This window comes from Diadema antillarum, unplaced genomic scaffold (assembly GCF_040938485.1).
Source record: "Diadema antillarum isolate AM-2024a unplaced genomic scaffold, OU_Dant_1.0 seq00000297_RagTag, whole genome shotgun sequence".
In the NCBI taxonomy this organism is placed as follows: Eukaryota; Metazoa; Echinodermata; class Echinoidea; order Diadematoida; family Diadematidae; genus Diadema; species Diadema antillarum.
The window spans coordinates 2447989-2470395 of record NW_027271320.1 but is presented as its reverse complement, the minus strand read 5'-3'; the positions used below and the strand labels follow the sequence as shown (position 1 = coordinate 2470395).

At 34.5% G+C, this 22407-nt stretch overlaps 1 protein-coding gene across 1 annotated transcript in view; it reads left to right on the top strand.

The window, feature by feature from the left end:
- The first annotated feature begins 2629 nt into the window (after nt 1–2629).
- The window catches only part of LOC139730191 (uncharacterized), a 70099-nt gene continuing 50321 nt past the window's right edge, over nt 2630–22407 (top strand). Inside the window, exons 1-7 of the mRNA XM_071641086.1 lie at nt 2630–2718; nt 3619–3687; nt 5618–5695; nt 7707–7856; nt 13924–14058; nt 15180–15257; nt 22058–22126. Coding sequence (XP_071497187.1) covers nt 2630–2718; nt 3619–3687; nt 5618–5695; nt 7707–7856; nt 13924–14058; nt 15180–15257; nt 22058–22126 — 668 coding nt within the window. The remainder of the gene's footprint in view (nt 2719–3618; nt 3688–5617; nt 5696–7706; nt 7857–13923; nt 14059–15179; nt 15258–22057; nt 22127–22407) is intronic.

The window sequence follows — 22407 nt, the reverse complement described above, 5'->3', positions numbered from 1 at the left end:
TTGTGACATTCTCCTTACATTTTCCTTACATCGTTCTTCGCGTGCGACATCATACTGGGTAGTAGTTTTCTCAACCAGGAGGGACTGCGAATATACATTAAAAATGCATGGATTTTGAACGGATTGTGCGATTTTCCCAATACTTTCAATGAGGTGTTTTACTAATATTGCTGCAATCACTCAGTCCGCGTTATAAAGGTTGTCATGTCCTTTAATATTATGTAGGGGCCAAAGTGAAAAGTCGGGTATGCTCGTGGTGAACTTTGATCTCCCATAAACTGCTTGTGATCGCTACTAAACCTTGTAAAATGTTTATACAAATATGCAAACACCATACACATCAATACAGATTATCATAAATAACTATGCATAACAAAATACTATTTGTGTAGGCATGAAGGCAATATTTGCAGCTTGATAGCACCCTAAAGACATGTCGTTGCTGTTGGCAGCAGAGAAACACAACTTCATCTCTGTCCGACATTGATACGTTGCTTTCATGACGTTTTCCAACATCCAACATTATAGTATGCAACTTGAATGGTATCTGAAGTCTTACATTTGACTCTTTTTCCGGTAAGTTATCACCGATACTTTGCAAGTTTTACTCCATAATAGACATTCACACTCGTCATATTCTAAGAATGTTTGTAAAACTCTTATTTTGGTTTGTTCTTTTCGTTTTGTTTTTGTTTTGTTTTGTTCTTCAGATATTAAAATGAGACAACCAGCGAAATTGCACAACTTTGTTTGTCAACAATTCACTATTATTATGAAATCTCAATATCTGGTTTACTTTTGCACATTTTGTTTAGTTTTAAGCTCCGCCAATTTGACTGGATTGGAAAGAACAAACCAAACACGCGGTCATTCTTGATATACTATACATCGGAAGAATGGATATAGGACCTACTGCGATTGTGATTACATATTGAGAACCTCGTGACTATCATATCTTTGGTCAGTAACGGGAAAGTATTGATCACAAGCGTTGCAAAACAGCTGTAAAGCAAACTGCCTTCAGACTTTGATAGTGGTCGTTGGAGTATTCCTTCATTGGGGAGGTTTTGTGTTGTACAGCTGGATTTTACATGCACGTATCAACTGTCGTACTCTCTGCTAAATCACGTTGAATATTGATAGACTCTTCGTCATCCAGCACTTTAATATAGTTTCATAATTATTATCGAAAATTCCTATATTTGCAAATACGATCCACAAGTTGTACAATAATGACCTATGTGGCACGTGTGCGTACTCACATCTAGATCACTGGCTTGTAATAGTTGGCTGTTTTAATAGCGATATTTCTGTTCATTTATGGCAGGACATAAAACTCACGATATAAAGGTCTTTATCTCAATTGAGCTGTAGGGAATGTGCTTATGGCACTTGTTTATGTTCTATTGGTCTCCATAGTTCCATGCTAGTTTATGTTTTCTTTATATCGCTCAAGAAACCATAACAGTTATCATGATTTGCTACCTCTTCTAGGGAACTATGATGTTCCACTCTACGTACATCCAAAGCCGAACTCTTTAGAGTGTATTTATGTTTTCTTGCTTCTTGGTTTGTTTGCTTGTTTGTTTGTTTATTTGGTTTTTTTTGTGTGTTTTTGTTTGTTTGTTTGTTTGAGTTTATATTTTTAGGGAACTTTCCCGCACTACAGCTGGGCATTGCAATAAACCTCTGTAGTGTGTCATTTTCATTTCCTCCCCAGAGGTAAGTGTGTAAAACGGTCAAAGAATGAAAAACCACCACCTGTCGACTGTTCTCATTTTCCTACTCAACCCTTATGCCATCGTTTTAAGCTATTGGTATGGACCTGACTACTGGAACCAGCGTTACGGGGATTTTGGAATTCAATATGACAGTAAGATTCCAATTCCGTTTTACCCATACAAATCAAACTTATCATTTCTCTCTCTTTCAAATCAGGAGATCAAATTACAATACGGGACCTTCTATACAATGTCACAATAACAGCTTAGTGCAAATGACGGAAACTGAGACAACCGTTTTCATAAATATCTTTGAGGGTAAATCCACAAAATGTCCTTACAAAAAGAAACAACAACACAAACGATATGAAATTATTTTGTTTTTCGGGTGTACTTACAAATTCAGAAAACACAAACACGCATTCAACGCACACGCACAAATCGTCATAGCTCAAATGAAAACAAATGCAATGAACTGTAAGTATATAGGAACAGGAAAGTTATTTTTTTTTCATTTATTTTGTTTTACTTATGCTTTTATGGCTTTCTAATTGTCTTTGTTATAGTCACACACATTTCATTTTTGTCTTCATTTTTTTAGTTCATTAGTCTATCCACAGCATTAAACTGCAGTTTCAGTATACACTAGGCTTACAAAAGGTAACACCTTACATTGTAGTAGTTATCAGCAGGATACTATAGGCTCTTTTTTCTTTTCTTTTTTCGGGGTGGAGCTGAAAGAAATTTTCTCAACACAGAAGAACAAAAAAAAAGAAGGTACAATTCGCAATGCGAGCTTCAGAACGCTAAAATACATACGTAATACACCAAAATGAATCCAAAATGCACCGTCTTATATCACCACCCCTTGTTTTAAACCAACTCACTCTAAGGTACAGACCGTTACAATGGCATCTGGTCCCACAAGCCCGACCTTAACGGTGGATATGGGCGACCCAATGGCGACTACAGCGTGCGGTCATCCACTGGCTGTCAGGTAGACGAGAGGGAGCGAACGGCTGATTGCTCAACTGCAACAATCGTGTAAGATTTGCATTGTGTGTATGTGTGTGTGTGTGTGTGTGTGTGTGTCCTCAGTCTGTTGTATTTGTATATGACACGTAAACCCCATGGGAACTTCTGTGCTAGAGATGAAAAAAATAATACAGACATAACAGAAAAAAGAGAATTCATAAAGACAAATGAGAATAGGTATTGTAAGTTGAATACATACATCAGAAATGATTGTAAAAGAGCGAATAAGAAAGGGGGAAATATTTAACAAACGAGATTTATTGAAAATTAATCGCTAGTATTATTTGTTACATGCTCATGGGATTTGTTTTCTTTTTCTATCTTCATCAGTCTATTATCGCAATATGGTGCATGCTATTTTTCTGATTTCATCCATGTTCTTTCCCCTTCTGTTTTCATTTAGAATAATAAAAAACATGGACATTGAAAATTTGACTTCGACTACATTTTCGCCCAGTGTCCAAGAAATGTGAGTGATTGTGAAAACTTTCAAACCTTTCATGAACAGCTGTCTTTATCGGTACCGGTAATATGACCTTTAGCCAATTTCTCACGAGTATGATGCAACTTCATGCTTTCATGTAATAAATGCTTTCCAGAACGCAATGATTCACTATAAGTGTTGTCTACACAAGTTCCAAATTAAGCATCCTGTCATGTAAAATACAGAAAACTTTTTATTTCATTTTCCCTTTCCCAACGAACGATGAATTAAAAACAAGTGTATTTGCACTGTAGAGAGGGACATTCAGAGGGGGAGAGAGAGAAAAAAACTAGCCTGCGTTATTTTCGAGATGACAAATACAAATATATATTGTCTGGGACAATTGGTGACTCTTTTTTAATTGATCATTTACTGTAGTACCATCATTGGCAAACTAGAAAGAATCTTCCCTGATACATTCCATCACCTCACACAGCTGGAGTCTTTGTAAGTATAAATGTGCTCCTTTTTAAATCATAATGCGCCAATTATTGCAGGCTTTTCAGTCTGTTACAGGGTTACACGATATCTAAGATGTGCTACTTGCGAATGGAACAAAAATGTGTAGCTGTAGTTGTCTTGTTCATCTGTCAAATTTTTCATCCTTTAACCCTTCGAGTGTCAATTGACAAAGATAGGTCCATAACGTTGTACCCATACTGTCCAGAGTTCCAATGACAGAGGAACGATTTGATAGAAAGCCCATCGTCAGCCTTGGCGTAGAAATATAGTATAGAACTAGTATATTCTAAATAAATACTAAAACTATACTTCAAATATATAATTTTGACCACATCTGCTCTTGGATTGATCTCGAGGGGTATTTTGAAATTGGGTCAATCTGGCCACATCTTCTGAAAAAAAGGAAAAAGGAAATTAATTCGTTTAAGTAATTTGTGTGAGGCACACGTAAGATCATATTGTTACAGTCATTGTATACTTTGATCTTGATGAATATAATAAAGGGTAGTACCTATTACAACGGCTACAAATCAATAAACATTACATTACTTATCCTTTGATTTATGTTAATATGGCAATATCAAAAATGATAACAAAATGATAAGATATACTACAATGTCAAATTGCTTTAGACGTATTTACACAGATGAAGCCTTTGCTCATGTTTATAGGACAATTCACAACGCGCTGATTACGGAATTTCCTGATGTATCAAGATGCGTGAGTTTGAAGAAATTGTAAGTTCCTTCAATGTATATGCAATTGCCTGCCCCGGAATATTAAATTTTGAAAGGAAACAATATCTGATTTGTTAATTTGTGCGAATCGTTCACATTATACATGTATAATGTTTGCTGATACAATTATGTGACTAAATTGTACACGGTAATATTGTCGGGAAACATTGGCTTGCTTTCATGTACAGGAATGGTAAGAACGTTTGCCAAAGATATCACATTTATTATATGATTATACCGCCATATAGTTAGCCTTGTCACCCATGGCCGCGTGACTGAAGAATTTAATATCTATCCTTTATGATACCCGCCTCGTTCATTTTTAAGGTTGCGCGCTTGCTTTGAGTATTCACTTATATATATATATATATATATATATATATATATATATATATTTATATGAATATATATATAATATATATATATATATACATATATATTATTATATAAAAGAGTTTGTTCGCAAAAACCGATAAGTCCATATTTGCCAAATTGAGATATTTGCTATTAAAGGTCAAGAGAAATAAAGATAATGTTAAAAAAAATTGCTTCTTTTGACCATAACTTCAAAAATGTACCTTTATTATGTAGTGATGAATATATCATTCAAAAGGTATTATTCTGTACTTTATGACAGAGACCGTGCTTCAAAATCTTCAAAAAAGGACTTATCGGTTTTTACGGACAAACTCTTCATATATATATACTCTCTAAAAAAATCGAGTGAACATTTTCACTCTTGAAGGAGTGAATACAAAAAAGAGTGAATTTTGAGTGAAATTGGAGTGAATTACGAGTGCAAATGCAAATGTGTGGGTCAGTTGTATCACAAACATCCTACCATTTATGATTTTTTTTTTTTACAATAAAGCCTAAAATGTATGGAGATATCACTATTTTTATAATTAAACCATAACTGTAGACGGTTTAGTCTGGAAAATTGTTTTGTTATAACTATTGTTCAGATTTTGTATATCTAACAATTCTTAACATCGATTATGCTGGTACACATTTTTTACATTATTTTGTTGTTTCTATCCCTAACTCACATTTCAGAACTATTTTGAAGCACTAAATCTGGGTTTTTGTTTCATCTGCAAATGGTAAATTATGCCTTTAATACCTACACCTCGAGCAATATATTTTTTCAGTACTTTCTCTCTTCTCTTCTGTTTCAGAGATCTCACCAGGAATAGCATCGTGTTTGACATCTACTCCTACCAGAGACAATCGTTGCCTGATTCTCTCACTCACGTGTAAGCGCGTGCATGAATTTTCGAAATCATTAGCCTCCTCTTGTAATTCTTACGTTTTCGTTCTTCGTTTTGTTTAGTTTTTTTTCTTGTTGTTGGTTGCTGTTTTACTGTACAAGTTCCTGAAGCAAGGATAAACAGATTTTTGTTTTGAATAGTTGAATTTAATAGTTCAACCCCTCTCTCCCTCACAAAAAAGTACCAGATACATATCTCAACTGATTCAATAGTTACTTGCTAGTCTAATTATTTGTCAATATCTCCATATCATTATTCCGTTAACCTCTCTTCAAATCGAATTGCAAAAAAAGTAAAAATTATGAATATAAATAAACGCTAACTGCAATTTTAATGAGGGCATCATAAAAAGATGTATTAAAGTAAAGTCTTTTCAATGATACTCCCCTCATTACATAATAGGAATAACTTTTTTAGACATCACTGAAGCTATCACATATGTGACCCTGCACCTCAAAACAAACAAAAAGTCGCCAGACATGAATTTTTAGTTAAGACCATATTCTGAAAGAGCAGACTTTAAGCTTTAAAATGATGTATAACTCAAATCAAATGGACTCTCCTAACCTATCTAAATATTGGAAAGAAAGCAAAAACTCAGGAAAAGCGTGAACTGAGCAAAGGGGCTCTGAAGTACAGTGTCTATTCAAGCGCTTAATCTTTACCAAACCCTGCTGGCTGTGCGATGAATGGGACAAAAAACAGGAAGTAAACCACCAGAGTAACAACAATGAAGGGATTATCAGATTAAAGTGAAATTAAGCATGCCTCATTAACACATTCTGTCCATAATTAATGCCAACTTTCAAAGCAGTAGCACTATCCATTCAAAAGTTATTAGAGTTGAAAGTGAAGAGTGTGGACAAGGTTTTTCAGAAATGAAAAAGGGATTCTAAAGACACACCTAATCACGCTATTCTACCAAAAATGTTCGAGATAAACTGCTAATAAAAAACACTTTCCCGCTTGTTTTATGATACCAAATTTTAGCATAATGTAAAAGAAGACCCGCTCTTTCAGAAAAAATAGAAAAGTCAAGTTCGGCTAGGTTGACCCATTTCACTTATTTTCAGTCCTCACGCAAAATCAGTGTGTGCGACTTTATGTTCGTTTTGAGGTGCACAGTCACATATATTAATTTTCACTCTTTTCCAGGGACCTCTACTCGCAAATATCTCAAATGAATACCAATGGATATGTCCTTTATGGGGAATTTTAAACTCTTCAGTTATGATCTTTTTTTCTTCACACGTTTAATAGATTTGCTGTATTCACGATACCCTCTTCTTTTACATCCATTATGTGCGTCATTCTCGTGCGACTTTCGATTTTACATTATCTTGCTTGGGCATATATATTATATATATATATATATATATATATATTCCCTTTTCGATTACAGGAGTCTGATGGAAAACAATATAGAAAGAATACCGGATGATTTCTTTTCGGGAACTAACATACAGTACTTGTAAGTCGAAAAACAAAATGTGTGTATACAAATACAAATGCTAAAAAAGTAATGTGTATTGTTCCAATATAGTTGAAAAATATGTGCATGTTGAGCTTGTTGAGGAAGAGAAATTGAACACTGTAAATTAAGTCATTATATTACTAGAAAAATGTGGATTTCTTAATAGGACACACAATCCGTTTTTGGTTTTTGGTTTTGTTTGTTTGTTTGTCTTTTTTGTTCGTAATTAGCAATCATCCTTGCTTCTAATCTTTCCAAGAGGTCTCGATTGAAAAAAAAAAATACTGCGCAAAGTCATCTCTATTAAAAATAATTGGAGCTGTCTAGACGATGATACATTTTGTGAAGCAGTTTCAAACCAAGTTGAACTTAGCGTGAATAAACACACATAAGCATCAAAAAAAGTCCGTGCTAATAGTGAGAGTGATATCATAGTAAGAAGAAATTTATTTGCGTCATCACCTCACCTGCATAAAGTTGCATTCTAAGCCAGCTTTCACAATCTTACCCTGTTTCTTCCAGAGGTCTAAGCATGAACCAGATTTGGACTTTCCCATCGGACTCGCTGAAGAGAATGACAGGTCTGATATTCCTCTCGCTGGATGACAACAAGCTGACTTCCGTGTCTAGACGAAATCTGGCTTCTCTCTCGGACAGTCCTCTGCAACATTTGTAATTAATGACAATTTATAAACTATTTGTGATGAAAACAATTCAACGCAAGTTTCATTAATTCAAATAAAGCCATAATACTTTACCAATGATGCATAGGACCAGGCGTCATCTGGATGAGAGGTAAGCCATGCGGTAAAGTACAGTGCTAACCATTACAATGACGATAGATAAAGGTATAAATAGATACAGCAAGGAATTATGTTTATTCACTATTGACTAATATGGTAGAGTAAGTGTTGAAGAAAAAAATCAAAATACATAAGGACGTTGTATTTTCACTTGCAATGCCCAAATACATATAGATAAAAAAACGTCTATCACGTTTTACCAACCGAATAAACAATGATTGTATCAACGTATTCTCTCTCCTTGCAGAAATTTAAGTAACAATGCTATTACATACCTGGCACCTCGAGGTCTTTCTCAACTGAGGCATTTGAAGATTCTGTAAGTTTTATGGTAATATGTAACATTAACCTTGATTTCATCTTTTATATTTGAATTATAAGTTGTAAGTTTATCAAGTTTGTTGGCATGTGTCAATTCTTGTCGAACATTATTGTCGATGCAGAATATGAATTTGAAGAAAACATATCTCACCATTACTGCAAATCATAATCTCCTTGTTTTATTAGTATTGTGTAGCATGCAAAAGATGTTTATGTTGCTTTTTTATTTGTTCTATCGTTCTTGCCAAATATCTTTGAAAAGGGGCAAACCCTAGTATGTCTTATCATGAAAGGTTATACAGGGTATCATTTTCATTCTCTTTCAATCATCATTTCTTTATTTCCTTTGGGTGATGGTATTGTCGGTACAAACTTAACGTATTCAGTGGATAAAAACGCACTTGACGGAGTGTTTTCATGAATTATAAAGAGCATAAAAAAGAATGGTTACCAAAACTAAAATAGTAACGGAATGGAAATTGGTAGATCTTCACATTTTATCACACCACAGAATCACCACTGTGAGTAGCTGAGCTTTAAACAGTTATAACGCTTTAACCACGACACCCTCTTCATGACTTAATACTCTTTTTTATGCTGATTTTGTGTTTTTGACTTTAATAATTGAATTGGATTGACCGATGTAACAATTGTAGCAACTACATTTGATATCTGCCACAGAGAGCTGCACCAAAACTCAATATCTACAATCCAACCCGATGTTTTTAGCGGGATCCGAAACTTGTTGCACGTGTAAGTAATTTTGTATTACTATTCGGTTTGATATTGTATTACAGTTTCAAATTAAAAGTTTAAATCAAATTATTGTTCATTGTCATCAAATAATCAGGGATAAACTATATGTGTCCCTGCATCAAAAAACCAACAAAACGCTCGCCAGACATGGATTTTTTTACTTAAGGGTAGATTCTGAAAAAGCAAACTCTAAGTTTAAAAGTGATACAGACCTCATCACAGATCGCCTCATATAACCTATCTAGATATTGCTAAGAAAACACACACTCTGGAAAAAGTGTGAACTGAGGAAAGAGGCTCTGAGTACAATGTCTATTCAATCGGTAGCTAATATTTTCCAAGCTGTGGTAGCTGTGCGATGAATGGGACAAACAGGATGTAAACCAATTGAGGAACAACAATGAAGAGATTAGTAGAGTAAGCTGACATTGAGCATGCTCTATCAACACATTCTGTCCATGATCATTCCAAGTGACAACTTTCAAAGCAGTAGCATTATTCTTGCGGGAGTTATTATGGTTATAAGTGAAGGGTGTGCAAAAGATTTTCAGGAAATGAAAAGGGCCTCCAAGACATACCTGGGGGCCATTTCATAAAACTTGTCATGAGTGACAAGTTGTCATAGATGTGACAAGCTGCTGAAATCCTTACATCTGGTTGGCTGAGAGCAAATTTGTCATAGAAATGTGGCAGTTGTCACTGATGACAAGTTTTATGAAACAGGCCCCTGATCTCACTGGTTTCCAGTAAAAGTGGTTTTACCAAAATACACTTTCTCATTCATTTTATGATCTCAAATTAAGGAATAATGTAGGAGACCAATCTCTTTCTGCAAATATGAAATTTCAAAATCGACTTAGTTGACCCGTTTCGCCTCTTTTGAGTCCTCTCGTAAAATAAAGGGGTGCGACCGTCACATATAGATGTATAAACAGAGCATAGTTATTTGTAACAATTGCAAAAACGTATATCAATAGAATTAATGCATGTGAGAATAGGCAACACGATAAAGAAAAACAAAATTGTAATTTTCTATATATCTATATGCAGTTTAACACTGTCGAAATCCGTTTTATCAATATGATTAGCCTACCTCATTGTGCAGTTTGCTCCCAACCATTAATCACCTACGACACTTTGAGGTATAAACAGGTTGATGTTATTTCAACTGAAACGAAATATGATATGGTGCAAGAGTGTGCTATTACAGAGACAGAGACAGATGCATGTATAAGTAAGAGCCTTCATACTATTATTCCTCGCCAATATCTTGTGACGAAAAAAAAAATTCTTTGTGTCTCTCACACAGCGATCTCAACAACAACCAAATACAACACATCGGTGCTAATGCGTTTACCAAGCTCCCCTCCTTGAGGACATTGTAAGCATCATGCTCTAATAACTATTACAAAAAGAAAATAACAATTTTGTAAAAGCGTGAGTTTATGATGTACATGTACAAATAACAATATATAAATTCATGCTTATAGTTCATTTGGAATAATCATATTTATCTGTCAGAAAGTATGATTTGTAAGGCAGCGTCACCATTGCTTTTCTACGTGTGTGTATGTCAATGTGACTGATATCATTGTTTTCCAAGAAAACGTTCAGCTCTAGATTCCACCCCAAAAAAAAAAAAAAAAAATCGTATCTGTGACCCGCCACAACAAAAGAATCCTAAAGTTGCTGACAGCTGAGCTGGGAAATTCAAATTTGAAGTCAGACTATCAAAATCGGATTTTTGTTTTTGACATGATTTTGTAGTCTTATGTATCATGGATGGAAAGTGTGTTGGGGATTTGGCAAAATAGAAAGAAAATATGTAATAATTTCAAGATTACAATGTCAATATAATTAGCATATAATCAGTTAACTGAAGTTAGTTTCAGATTTTGTAAATAGTGTTATAATATCTGAAAAAAGTGGTTGCCTTTTAGAGATATTTTTGATATGCAGTTTATAATGATTATTACCTAACAGAGTATGTGTTTTGATGAAGTGTTTATTACCCTGTTACAACTGAATATTAATTTGACGTTGTACGTTACTTGATCTTTTTTCTTTTTTTTTCCAAGTTGTTTAAATGTTTCGACATGAAACGTATGACAAAGCCAGATTCCAAAGTCATACTTTTAACAGCAATTTGAAAGGCAATGAAATGGTTTTGAAATCTATCATGGAAAAAATCAATCTTTTTAATAGGTTGAACTTCCGTTACTATTAAAATCAACTTGGACAGATTGTTTTGCATTTCCTTTGTTTTGCAGACGGCTACATACTCAAAAGCCTGGGTTCGAATTGACGACGATAAAGTACAATGCATTTCGTGAGATCAACGGAAATCTCACCACGTTGTAAGGCAATCTTCATTACTGGTCACTTTTAGCTATTATTGATTATACCCAATCTTCCTGAAAATAGGGAATGTGGGGTGCAGGTCTTGTGCTGCCCACAGTCTCAGTTGCAGAAAAGGTTAAAACAATGGTAGATACAAATAATCTTTTCATCGATAAAAATTTAAAGGGCACAAATAAGAAAATAATCTATAATATATTGTAGACATTTTGTGTGTTTTGTGTGTGTGTGTGTGTGTGTGTGTGTGTGACCATGCATCGCAAAAGAAACAAAAAGTCACCAGACCTGGATTTTTAGTTGAGGGCAGATTCTGAAAAAAGAAACTCCAAGCTCTAAAATAATGTTTTACTTAATTCAATGGACTCTAATAACATGTCCTAACTGGAAAGAAAGTACACACTCTGGGAAAGTAAGAATTGTGAAAAGAGGATCTGAAGTACAGGGTCTATTCAAGATCTTAGTGTTTACCAAACAGTGCTAACTCTGCAATGAATGTGACAAAACCTTGATCTAAACTACTGGAGCAACAGCAATTATGAATATTAAAGCTGAAATTGAACGTGCGTCTCTGCTTCTCATTATTATGAATATAAATGCTGTTCCATATTTAGCTTATAATTAAAGTCCTCCAATTATGCAAGCAGAAATCAAGCTTGTTGATCAAATTTCTTTATGTTCTGTAACATTTTGGATAGAGAAACACGCTGATAGCACAATATAAGTGCTCAATGTATTCAATATCACTTTCAATCACTGATTTCCGTTTTTCTCAATGGAAATGCATGTCATTTTCCAACACAATGAATCATTGTTACATGATATTCATATTGGGGGAAAAATACTACGTAGAACTAACGGTCAATATGTCAAATGTGAAGTTCGAGTAAAAATGCTGGAAAATGGAACCTAGAATACAGACAAGCTTGCTGGGCGTATGTCCCCATAGAAATTTAGCGTTAAGAATAAGATCAGGAGCACAAGTACAACTTATGACCAAACTATAAAAGAAAACATTTCAGTGGTGTTTATGGGTATAGACCATTCTTTTGCAGTTCAAAATATCAAAGAAGAAAGGTATTCATAAAATTTTGCTTTATGGAGTTCCCTCAGTATAATACAGGGGATATATTAGGAAACGCAAAACGCATGCATCCAACAATTAAAGAGTAATCTGTCAGCCACTTGCATCGAAGCAAAACACATGAACAAAGAGAAAAATGAACAACAATAACAACAAATTTACAAAAACAGCTAAAAAACCAAATGTATCTGCAAGTTTTTGAAAGATGAGATCTGTTCTGGACCTGTAAACTTGAACGTATTAAGGTACAAAAAAAACATTGTTTTTTGGACACAAGAGTTATGTATCAATGTTGCGGAAATTTTCACGTATTACATCAGAATCGTTTAAATTCAAATATTAGACGAATCTTGGAATTAATTATCTGTCCTCGTGTTCTCCTCTGTTTTGATTCATGCATTTTTATCGACGTGAAGATTTCTAAGTGACAACCGCCTCGCAAACTTCCCACATGGTGTCCTTTCAATGGAATACTACGAAAATCTGAAAAATCTGTAAGTGCTAATCAATTATCTATACATAATGCTAACGTGTTGCAGCAGATAAAATCAAACTGCTAATAACTTCGAGCTATACATGTAATTGCAGCAACAATTTTATTGTGCTGTATTGGCTAAAAAATAAATAAAAATATGTATTTCTGTACCAATATTTAAGCCTTTTTTTTTTTTTTACTTTTTTGAAGGATTGCTGCAAAATCAACTGCAAAATCAAGAAAAAGATGTAAAGATTAAAATCACAATCTCCGTTGCAAAAAAAAAATGACAACGATTCATCTTATTTTCAAATCTGAACCATTTTTTCATTTATTACAGAAGAACAAAAAAAAAATGTTTTTCTGAATGTCGTATGAGATTTCTGTGTTGTTTACTATTATGAAATAAGACTTCTATTAGTAATCAATTGTAGATTATTAACGCTCCACTATTTTCGATTTTGGAGTCTAGTTGAAGGTGGTGTCGGTTAAGAAAACGTTCTGTTTTGTTTTGTTTTTGTTTTATTTTTTTAATTATTATACACATGCTGCTACTTATTCCGTAGATCATCCAAATCAACAACAGTAGTTCTTTTGTCTGGCATAGATATTTCACCTCAACTCTCATTAATTCGTCATAAAACATGTCAGAATCATACCTCCAGACTATTTCTGTTGAATAATCATTATTGTTACGCGTGTTATTTTCAAACTGATAATACGCTTTACTTGAAAATTGTCTTTCATTATGATGTATTGCGAATTGCTGATACCTTTTTCAAATCCCTGAGGTACTTAATGTCATTTTGTATTTGAACGGTGGAAAGAAATACCCACTGTGAGCAATGGGGTCATTATCAAATCGTTAACTATGTTTCAACTGTGTTCTTGTGATGCTTGAATTAAATTTTCACATGAAATTGTTTAATTCCCATTTGAGAACAGACACGTGGATCACAACCTAATCGGTAACATGACTTTATATGCTGAAGATGCTTTCGGAGGTGTATCGAGCGACCTCTACCGACAGAGACTAAACAGTCATGTGTCATTTGCCACACTCCCAAATCTTCAGAACCTGTAAGAAAATTAATTTTGTGATCGTCTGATTTCCACATTTTCCACCGTCGAAGATTAGTACCAAAATCATTATAGCCAAATGTTGTTACTTTTGAGAGTCAGTCCGAGTAGTTTGTATTAAATGTTAACTGCGATTTGTTTGATAAATCATCATCTGATATCTAGTTGAAACGATTGTACAAGTTGATTATTTTTTGTATCATTTCTGTCTATATCAAAAAGAATTATATTATATATTTTTTAACTCGATATGTAGGAGCCATTTGCACAGTTGAAAAAAATATGAAAACTTTGATAATATCAACAGTTTCGTTTTGTGTTGCTGAAAATGGTTATTTCCTTGTCGATTTTTTCTTATCGAAGTAGTATGAAACAGTGCAAATCGTGTTGACTGAAAATAAATGATAGACACTAAACCATGCATAGAAACAGAAAGGGACTAAAATCAAAGACCATTTAAAATACTAGTAACAGTAAAAGGCAATGAAATTGCCGTGAAATCATTTAAAAATCTGTACCATTTCGTAGTGAAAAATGATTCATGACATTAGGCCTAATGCTAATTTGCATTATTTCTTCTAGTTATTCTTAATCTTTCATCCGTATTTAGTTATCTCGGCAATAATATCATCATCGGTGTAAATGAAGGAGATTTATGCAAGTTGCAGGTCCTTATTTATCTCGAGCTTGACTACAACGCATTGGACGATGCTACGCTGGATCCACATGCATTTGACTGTCTTTCCCATTTGCAACATTTGTGAGTACAGACCATTTCACGGTGGTTTCAATGACACTATGAGTAGTTTCATAATGTACTTTATGATACTCTCTAAAAGTCAACATAACTACTTTTCCACTATGGTAACAACTTAAACAGCATGAATGAGTTAAAGGTTAGGCAAAATTAAGGTTCCGTTGCAATGGAAAGTAATCCCCCCCCCCCCCAATTATTAATATCCCCTCGCCGTATCTGTTTCAGTGTAATGAACATTGTAGTATATGTATGTGTGTGCACGCGTGTGTGCGTATGTGTGTGAGCATGAATGCTTGCAGACGCATAAACAAATCATAGATATCAAGGTCAACGTGTACGGACAATCAATTTCTTTATGCTGTAGGGAACTCGGTGGGAACAGATTCAACTACGTTCCCGACGCCGTCCAGCATCAAGAAAGACTGCCAAGAGTGTCTTCACTGTGAGTAAGATATTGGGTGAAAAGGAGATCTCTCCAATGTTTCTAGTGATGTTATTGGTTATCAAGCGATAAGAATATTAGTAGCTTCCGAAAACCACCAACAACCTTGGACTTGAAATTGTAAAAACTTATGGTTACTTAAAATTTGTGCGGCTGTTCGTATAATTATTTCATAAAGATTGTTATTTCTCTGAAGTTCACTTCTGTGTTACACTGATGAAAAACAAAATGTCATTTTGTGTTTGTGTGTGTGTGTATGTGTGTGTGTGTAAAAACAGATCAATTATCTTATTAAAGGGATGGTACAGTACTGGTCATCTTTTAGAGTTTTGAGAGATATTTAGAAACCACTGCATTAATGTTAAAGGCACTATTTGCCATTGGGAGCAGTGATTTAAAGAAAAATGTTCAATATATCACATTTGATGCATGTATACTCGCCTGTATCACAAAACATCCTACCATGTTTTAAAAAAAATGCAATAAAGCCTATTAAAGACATAAGGAGATATCAATATTTTTTTTTTCAAGAAACCATAACCGTAGACGATTTAGTACTGGTTTTGTATATTTAACAATACTTAACACTTATACTGATTTAAATTTTCACTTTGGTTGTTTCTATCCCTAACTCACGTTGAAATTACTGTGATTTCAAAAAACAGGGTAAAATAAGGAGAGTCTTATAAGAATGTCGTGGTGTGACGCATTTTATTAGTATCGCTTTTGTGGACATCTCTTTTGTGAATTCCTTTAATAAATAGTTGCTTTTTCATATTTGATAAGAGGTTTGTCATTATCTCACAAACACACACACACACACACACAAGTTGGAAACATTCAGCTCCCTCTGAACAAAAACAGTATCACCCTTTAATGATATTGGAATTTTAGAATTTGAATGTCATCGAAACAATCAGAAATATTTGAAGATATAATATAAGAATCATAGAAACGAAGGATTTCAGATAGGGGGTACAATACATTCTTCTTAATGAACAAATAAGGACGAATCTTACAATTATAAACATATTATTATCTTATTTAATTATCTTTAGACATTTTAAGTCCTTATTGTTATAATTTTTGGTGTGAAGGAAGGAAGAAGGAAGTTGACAATTTAGGGGAAATTATTTGAAGAAAAGGGACAGAATCCCCTCCACCCCTTTCTCCCCTTCCATACTGGAATTATTCTCCTTGCTTTGAGTATATTCATTTCACATGAGATTCCAATATTCCAACGAGTAATTTGAACATTTACATATATGAAAAGGAAGGCAGTCTGAAGCTACTTAATTATAAAACACAGTGGGCATAAAGCGTGTTCATATTCACTTTCTCTGATAAGATGACATGATAGGTTGATATCTTTCGAAAGATGAATATACAAACAAATACAGAGATTTTTTTTTCTCATGTGAATAGTGATTTCAATAGTCACAGAACCCTTCTTTCGTTATGATTATTATCCCACCACTTCTTATACTTAAGACGAAAGACGTTCAGTCATTACAGTTAACGGTGCCTCAAGGTAAAGTATCCAGACGAAACATCTTGTTCTTTGTCGTGTATTGTTGGTTCATTCAGGTACCTGAATAATAACTACATAACATACCTTCTTCAGGGAGCATTTTCAAATATAACAACACTACGAGTGCTGCATCTCGAGTACAACAGGATCGTTTCAATAGAAGATGGGACTTTCCCAGCCGATATTTCACACATGTAAGTAAATTTAGCATCCGGGATGTTTCGTAATGGGTTTTTATATTATGTAGTTTAAACCAAAGTATTTCTTTCTGTTTGTTCTCTACTCCCGCTTCTTTCACTGATTTAGTATTTTCATAATCAAATCTAGCAAACATTTCCAACATCAATAAAAGAGTGCACCAAATGTAATAAAAAAAAGATACTCATAGTCGCCATACCTTTCTCTTATTGTAAAGTCTCAATCATTGGGTGATTTCAAGTTCGGTGCTATTGCTAGTGATAGCCCCCAAATAACAGCCTTAAATCGAGCTCCAACACCGACGGTCAGATTAACGAGGCGATACCGATCAAAATTATCGATCTCAACACTAGGTGCTAGCATCGCACCGCCGCTTGAATAGCGCGACGATTACAGTCAAAAGTAAAAAGATATAGCCATTACTGTTTAGTTTTAGACACATAACGAGGAAAACTGATTAGAATACCACAAATTTCATCCCTTCTGTAAAACACGATTATTCTAGTTTTGCTCTTAGGCTCAGAATTATAAAGCCATGTCGAGAGTGTTCGTGTACGTTACGTAGGCGACCACTACATAAACATATCTAGACTTTGCACTTTATAAAACGTGCATCTATTATTGACGTGAATATGAGTCTCGCACGGCAACGCTAACACCAGAACCGAACTTGAAATGACGGAAATGATTATCCCTAGGGGCTAGTGTTAGTCAATGGGGGAAAACATGTAAATTGCTAACACAAACGGCGGAACTCGGTTCAGCAGACGACATTCAACACCGAGCCCAGCACCAGTAACTGGAAATACGTCATAATTTTGAGATCAACTACTAACACCGACGTGATTTCAAGTTCGGTTTTATTGCCGGTGCTTGTGCTCAGTTAACACTCCCCCGGGTATCTAGGACTAGCACCGAACTTGAAATCACTTATTGCCTTTTTTTCCGGTTGAGATATTTCTCACTGAGGGAGAAAAAAAAAAGATAAACAATTTCTTCTACCACGTCATACTATGTTCCTTGTTGTATCATCGGCTTTTCCTGCATGTGTGTGTGTGTGTGCGCGCGCGCGCGCGTGCGTGTGTTATTGGTGTTATCATCATACCATGAGTGCCGTGCTTTCGCTTCTTTTGTTGTTATCAATTTAGATACCTCTCGGGGAACAATTTTCATTTTCTGCACGAGAATGTCTTCACCAACCTTTCGTCTCTCTACGAACTCTCCATGTCATCAAACGAAATAGACTTTCTTCCGGAAACTGCTTTCCACGGGTGCACTAGCCTTACATCATTGTAAGTGTTTCAATAAAGTGAAATGATAAGGTTTATCTTGTAAACAAATTCAAAGGGTGTTTTTTTCATTGCTTATCTTTTTGTTTTCTTTAATTATGTATAGTGCGAGATATAGAATAAGACGTGCACATTAAACGTGAATGTAACACTTTTATTTTTGATACAGAAACGCTGTGATCTAAAAGGAGAACTGAAGTGCAATAAATGTAGCTAAATGAATGAATGTATTGATATTATTAGATGATTAGCCATCAGTTTACAATGCTATGTATATCAAATGTGACCAGACACAACAAAAGGATTTGAAAGTCGGTGAAGACTGGGACAAAACCATCGGATTTCTCTTTTTGACAAAATGTTGTAGCGTAATGTTTTGTCTATCATCTGCTGAAATGTTGAAGCTAAATGACCAAAGGAAAGGCTAGAAATTAGTGGTTTATTGGCAGTGATTTTCCGGCTTTTAACGAAACAGAAACGTGTCCGAAGATTCTGATTTAGCGCCGCAGACAGACTCAAATCATGGCAACGAGGGAGCGATCATATTGGTCAGTGGCATCCTGGTTACTGATTGGTCGTGCGTAAACTGCTGGCTCTAAGCTTGAACTAGGAGCATATCTTCTATTGCCAATATAGTGGTGAAAACCGTCTTACCTCCCCTTGATTACGATTACGTCGGAAGGCAGTTTGAAGGCAATGTGAAGCACAATGTGGAACACATTGTGCAATCTACTCACATTGTTAAAAAAATTACAGTTTTATTCATCAATTCACAGTGTGAAACAGAACATTACTATGTGAACACCATTAAAAAAAACATAACAATATGAAACCATCTTCACACTTATGACTTCGAGCGTTTTCCCATAGCCGACTATGCGATCACATAGTAAACACACTGTGACACACTGTGTTCTTTCCAGTAGGGATATACATTATCTTTTTAAACTTCTTTTTGTCCCTATTGTTTACTTGATACCACTATGCAGGACGCTTGATTACAACAGATTAGGACGGATCCTCAAGACGCATTTCATGGACTGCCCATTGAGCTACAGGATTAGTCTGAGCGCCAACGAAATCGCGTATATCGAAGAGGGAACATTTTCACATATCACGGGATTAAGCTATTTCTATCTACATAACAATGAGCTCACGGACATTTCTTTTGTCAAGGATTTCCACAACAAGACAGTGACGTATTTGTGCGTTGTTTTCTTCTCTAATTATGACTGTATACAAGATACAAAGCTTTATCAGAATTCCCGCATACATAAGAAGCAACAGATTTGATTTAGAATAATGTATTAACTTTTGGAATCAAGTGTTAAGAATGAAGAAAAATATTGAAATGAAGGGTGGCATATAATTGAAGCTCAACGTAATTTCTACTTATTTGTACGCTGTTATCTCGCCTTTGATTTGTTTTTGATAGATGTCGAGGTAAAGAAAGGACATGTTTATATTGCTTTTTTTTTGGGGGGGAGAGGGGTTGCTGGACATTGGTAATTTATCATGTTTATACATCTGTATAGGTCTTAAAAGTTTTCCTTTGTGCATTTTGTTCTATCAAATTCATGCAACGAAATGTTTATGATATTCACCAATACACGATAAACAGGACTATGATACTGCGAATTATTTGAAGTTTTATAAATTAGCATCTCGATATTGCACATCATCACTTAATGATTTGTGATGATTTTTTTTTTCATACCGTTTAAAGAACAATTCTCTTTAAACAAGTTCAAAACTGTTTCTTTGATTATGATAATTATTATGGTCCAGGCTAATATTGCAAAAACAAAAAAAAAAAATCGTTAAATACATAAGGTTAAATTTATGAGAGTCAACACACCATGTCTCTCATGTGAAGAGAAACAGTGTGCCAATTCACCATAGGTTCATATACGAGGGGAGGAAGGGTAGACGTATAGTAGCACCTAAATGTATTATGGTAATTATTTTGCAACAAAAGTCTTCTTTTTCTCGCTGTTTTATTTGTATATACCTATAATCTACTTTTACTAATACACCTTTTTTTTTTTCAAATAACTTACTACATGGAAAAGTCACTGTGAAAAAGCTATGCAACCGTAAATGATATAAAGCCAAAATGGGTCCAACATTAACGCAAATTAACCAGGAATTACATATTTGTTAGTGTTATTAGCATTATATAATTATAATTATATCTTATATGCATCACAAAACCACGAAAAATCGCACCCCTTGATTTCACGTGAAGACTCAAAGAAGGTCAAATGGGTCAACCACGTCAATTTGGGGTTTTTCATATTTTCTGCAAGAGCGATTCATCTTCTAAATTGAACTTGAGTTTGGGGTCATAAAATGAATGAGGAAGGTTGTTTTCAGAAACTTTTTCTACAATCTCTTTTTGTAGAGTAGTGAGATCAGGCATGTATTTGAGACCACTTTTCAGTTCTTGTAAAATCCATTGCACACTCTTTAATTGGAACTCTAATAAACTTTTGAAGAGATAATGTTGCTCATTTGGAAGTTGGCTTCGATAATGAACAGAATGTGCTAAGAGCGCATGGTAAATTTCAGCTTAATTTGATAATTCCTTCATTTCCGTTGCGCCAGAGGAGTATATCCTTGTTTTGTCTCACTAATTGCACAACTTGCACGGTTTGGTTAAGATCATACGCTTGATATAGACACTTTACTTCAGAGCTTCTTTTTCTCGGTTCACACTTTTCAGAGTATGTGTTTTCTTTTCAATATTTAGATAGGCAAGGAGAGTCCATTTGATTTGAGCTATACATCATTTTAAAGCTTAGAACGTGTTCGTTTTAAATCTGCCCTTAAACTAAAAATCCATTTTGGGAGACTTTTTGTAGGTTTTGCGATGCAGGGTCACATAATATGATATGTTATAATAATATTCGTAATTTACAGTTGTCTAAAATACTAAAAACATCTTTAATATCTCCTCTTTTGCAGCTACCTTTACTCAAATCGTCTTACTTCCATCAAACCGAGGACCTTCTGGAACCTTCAGACGTATCGACTGTACAGTATATTTTGATTATCTTGATGTGTTTTTTTTTTATTTATATGTGTTGCTATGAATGGTATGTACGATTAACGGCGACAAGCTGTAGGTTGACGATTACATGGATTCCGATTTTCCATATTCTATGATTCAAAGGAAAAAATGATAATGATCACAGAAATAAAGGAAGATCACGTACAGTTGTTTGTTAATTTATATTTTTTTCAAACATCATGAAGAACTCATGACTTGTCCTTATCAAATTAATCTATTTGGCGTAAAAAAGTTGTTTACATGGGTTCGTTCCGACGTTTGACATCCTCTTGTTACCATTGTATGCTTTGCTTCGCATGGACCTTGCATTAAAATCAATCTATATTTCGCATTCTCCACAAAGGTACCTGTATAACAACCGAATCACACACATTGAGGCAGAAGCATTCGAGAACGTGCAGTCGACATACATGTAAGAGAACAAGCGCTACTCTCACTAATCAGTTTGCACGTTTTCTTTTTCAGAACAACACGAAGAGTAATTTCTAGGCTAATTTATTTACGTTTCTTGTTGTAAATGCAAGTTAAAATGCAGGATAACGTATATAAAATGATTCGACTAAGTCGGACGTGCGAACGTGGCACATAAAGAGTTAACTCTCCTCGGCTGAATAATAATGTTACTAGTGTGTGTGCACTCAGATATATTTTTGATGGGTTTTTTTTTTTTGATAAGTGTAAAAATTACGTTTGTTATCCCCTTAAAAAGCTCCCTACAGAACAACAAGATCGGCAGAATCGAAAGAGGAGCCTTCAAGAACGTGCAATCTTCCTATTTGTAAGTTATATTTGTTTTTATTTTTTGATTACGTATCATTTCAAAAGTGATTTACCAATTGAATGACAATTTGGAATTGAATATGTAAATCAAAACTGATGGCGTCAGAAAATTCAATTTGATTCATATGTGACAACCTAGCAGCTCAAAACATGCTAAAAAGAGGGCAAAATATTTTCCTTTTTATACATAGTTTAAAAGAATGAGTAATCAGCTGGTACATAAACTGTCAAAATTGCCACATCCAAACCGATTAAAAAATATGCTTAAGATAAGAGAAA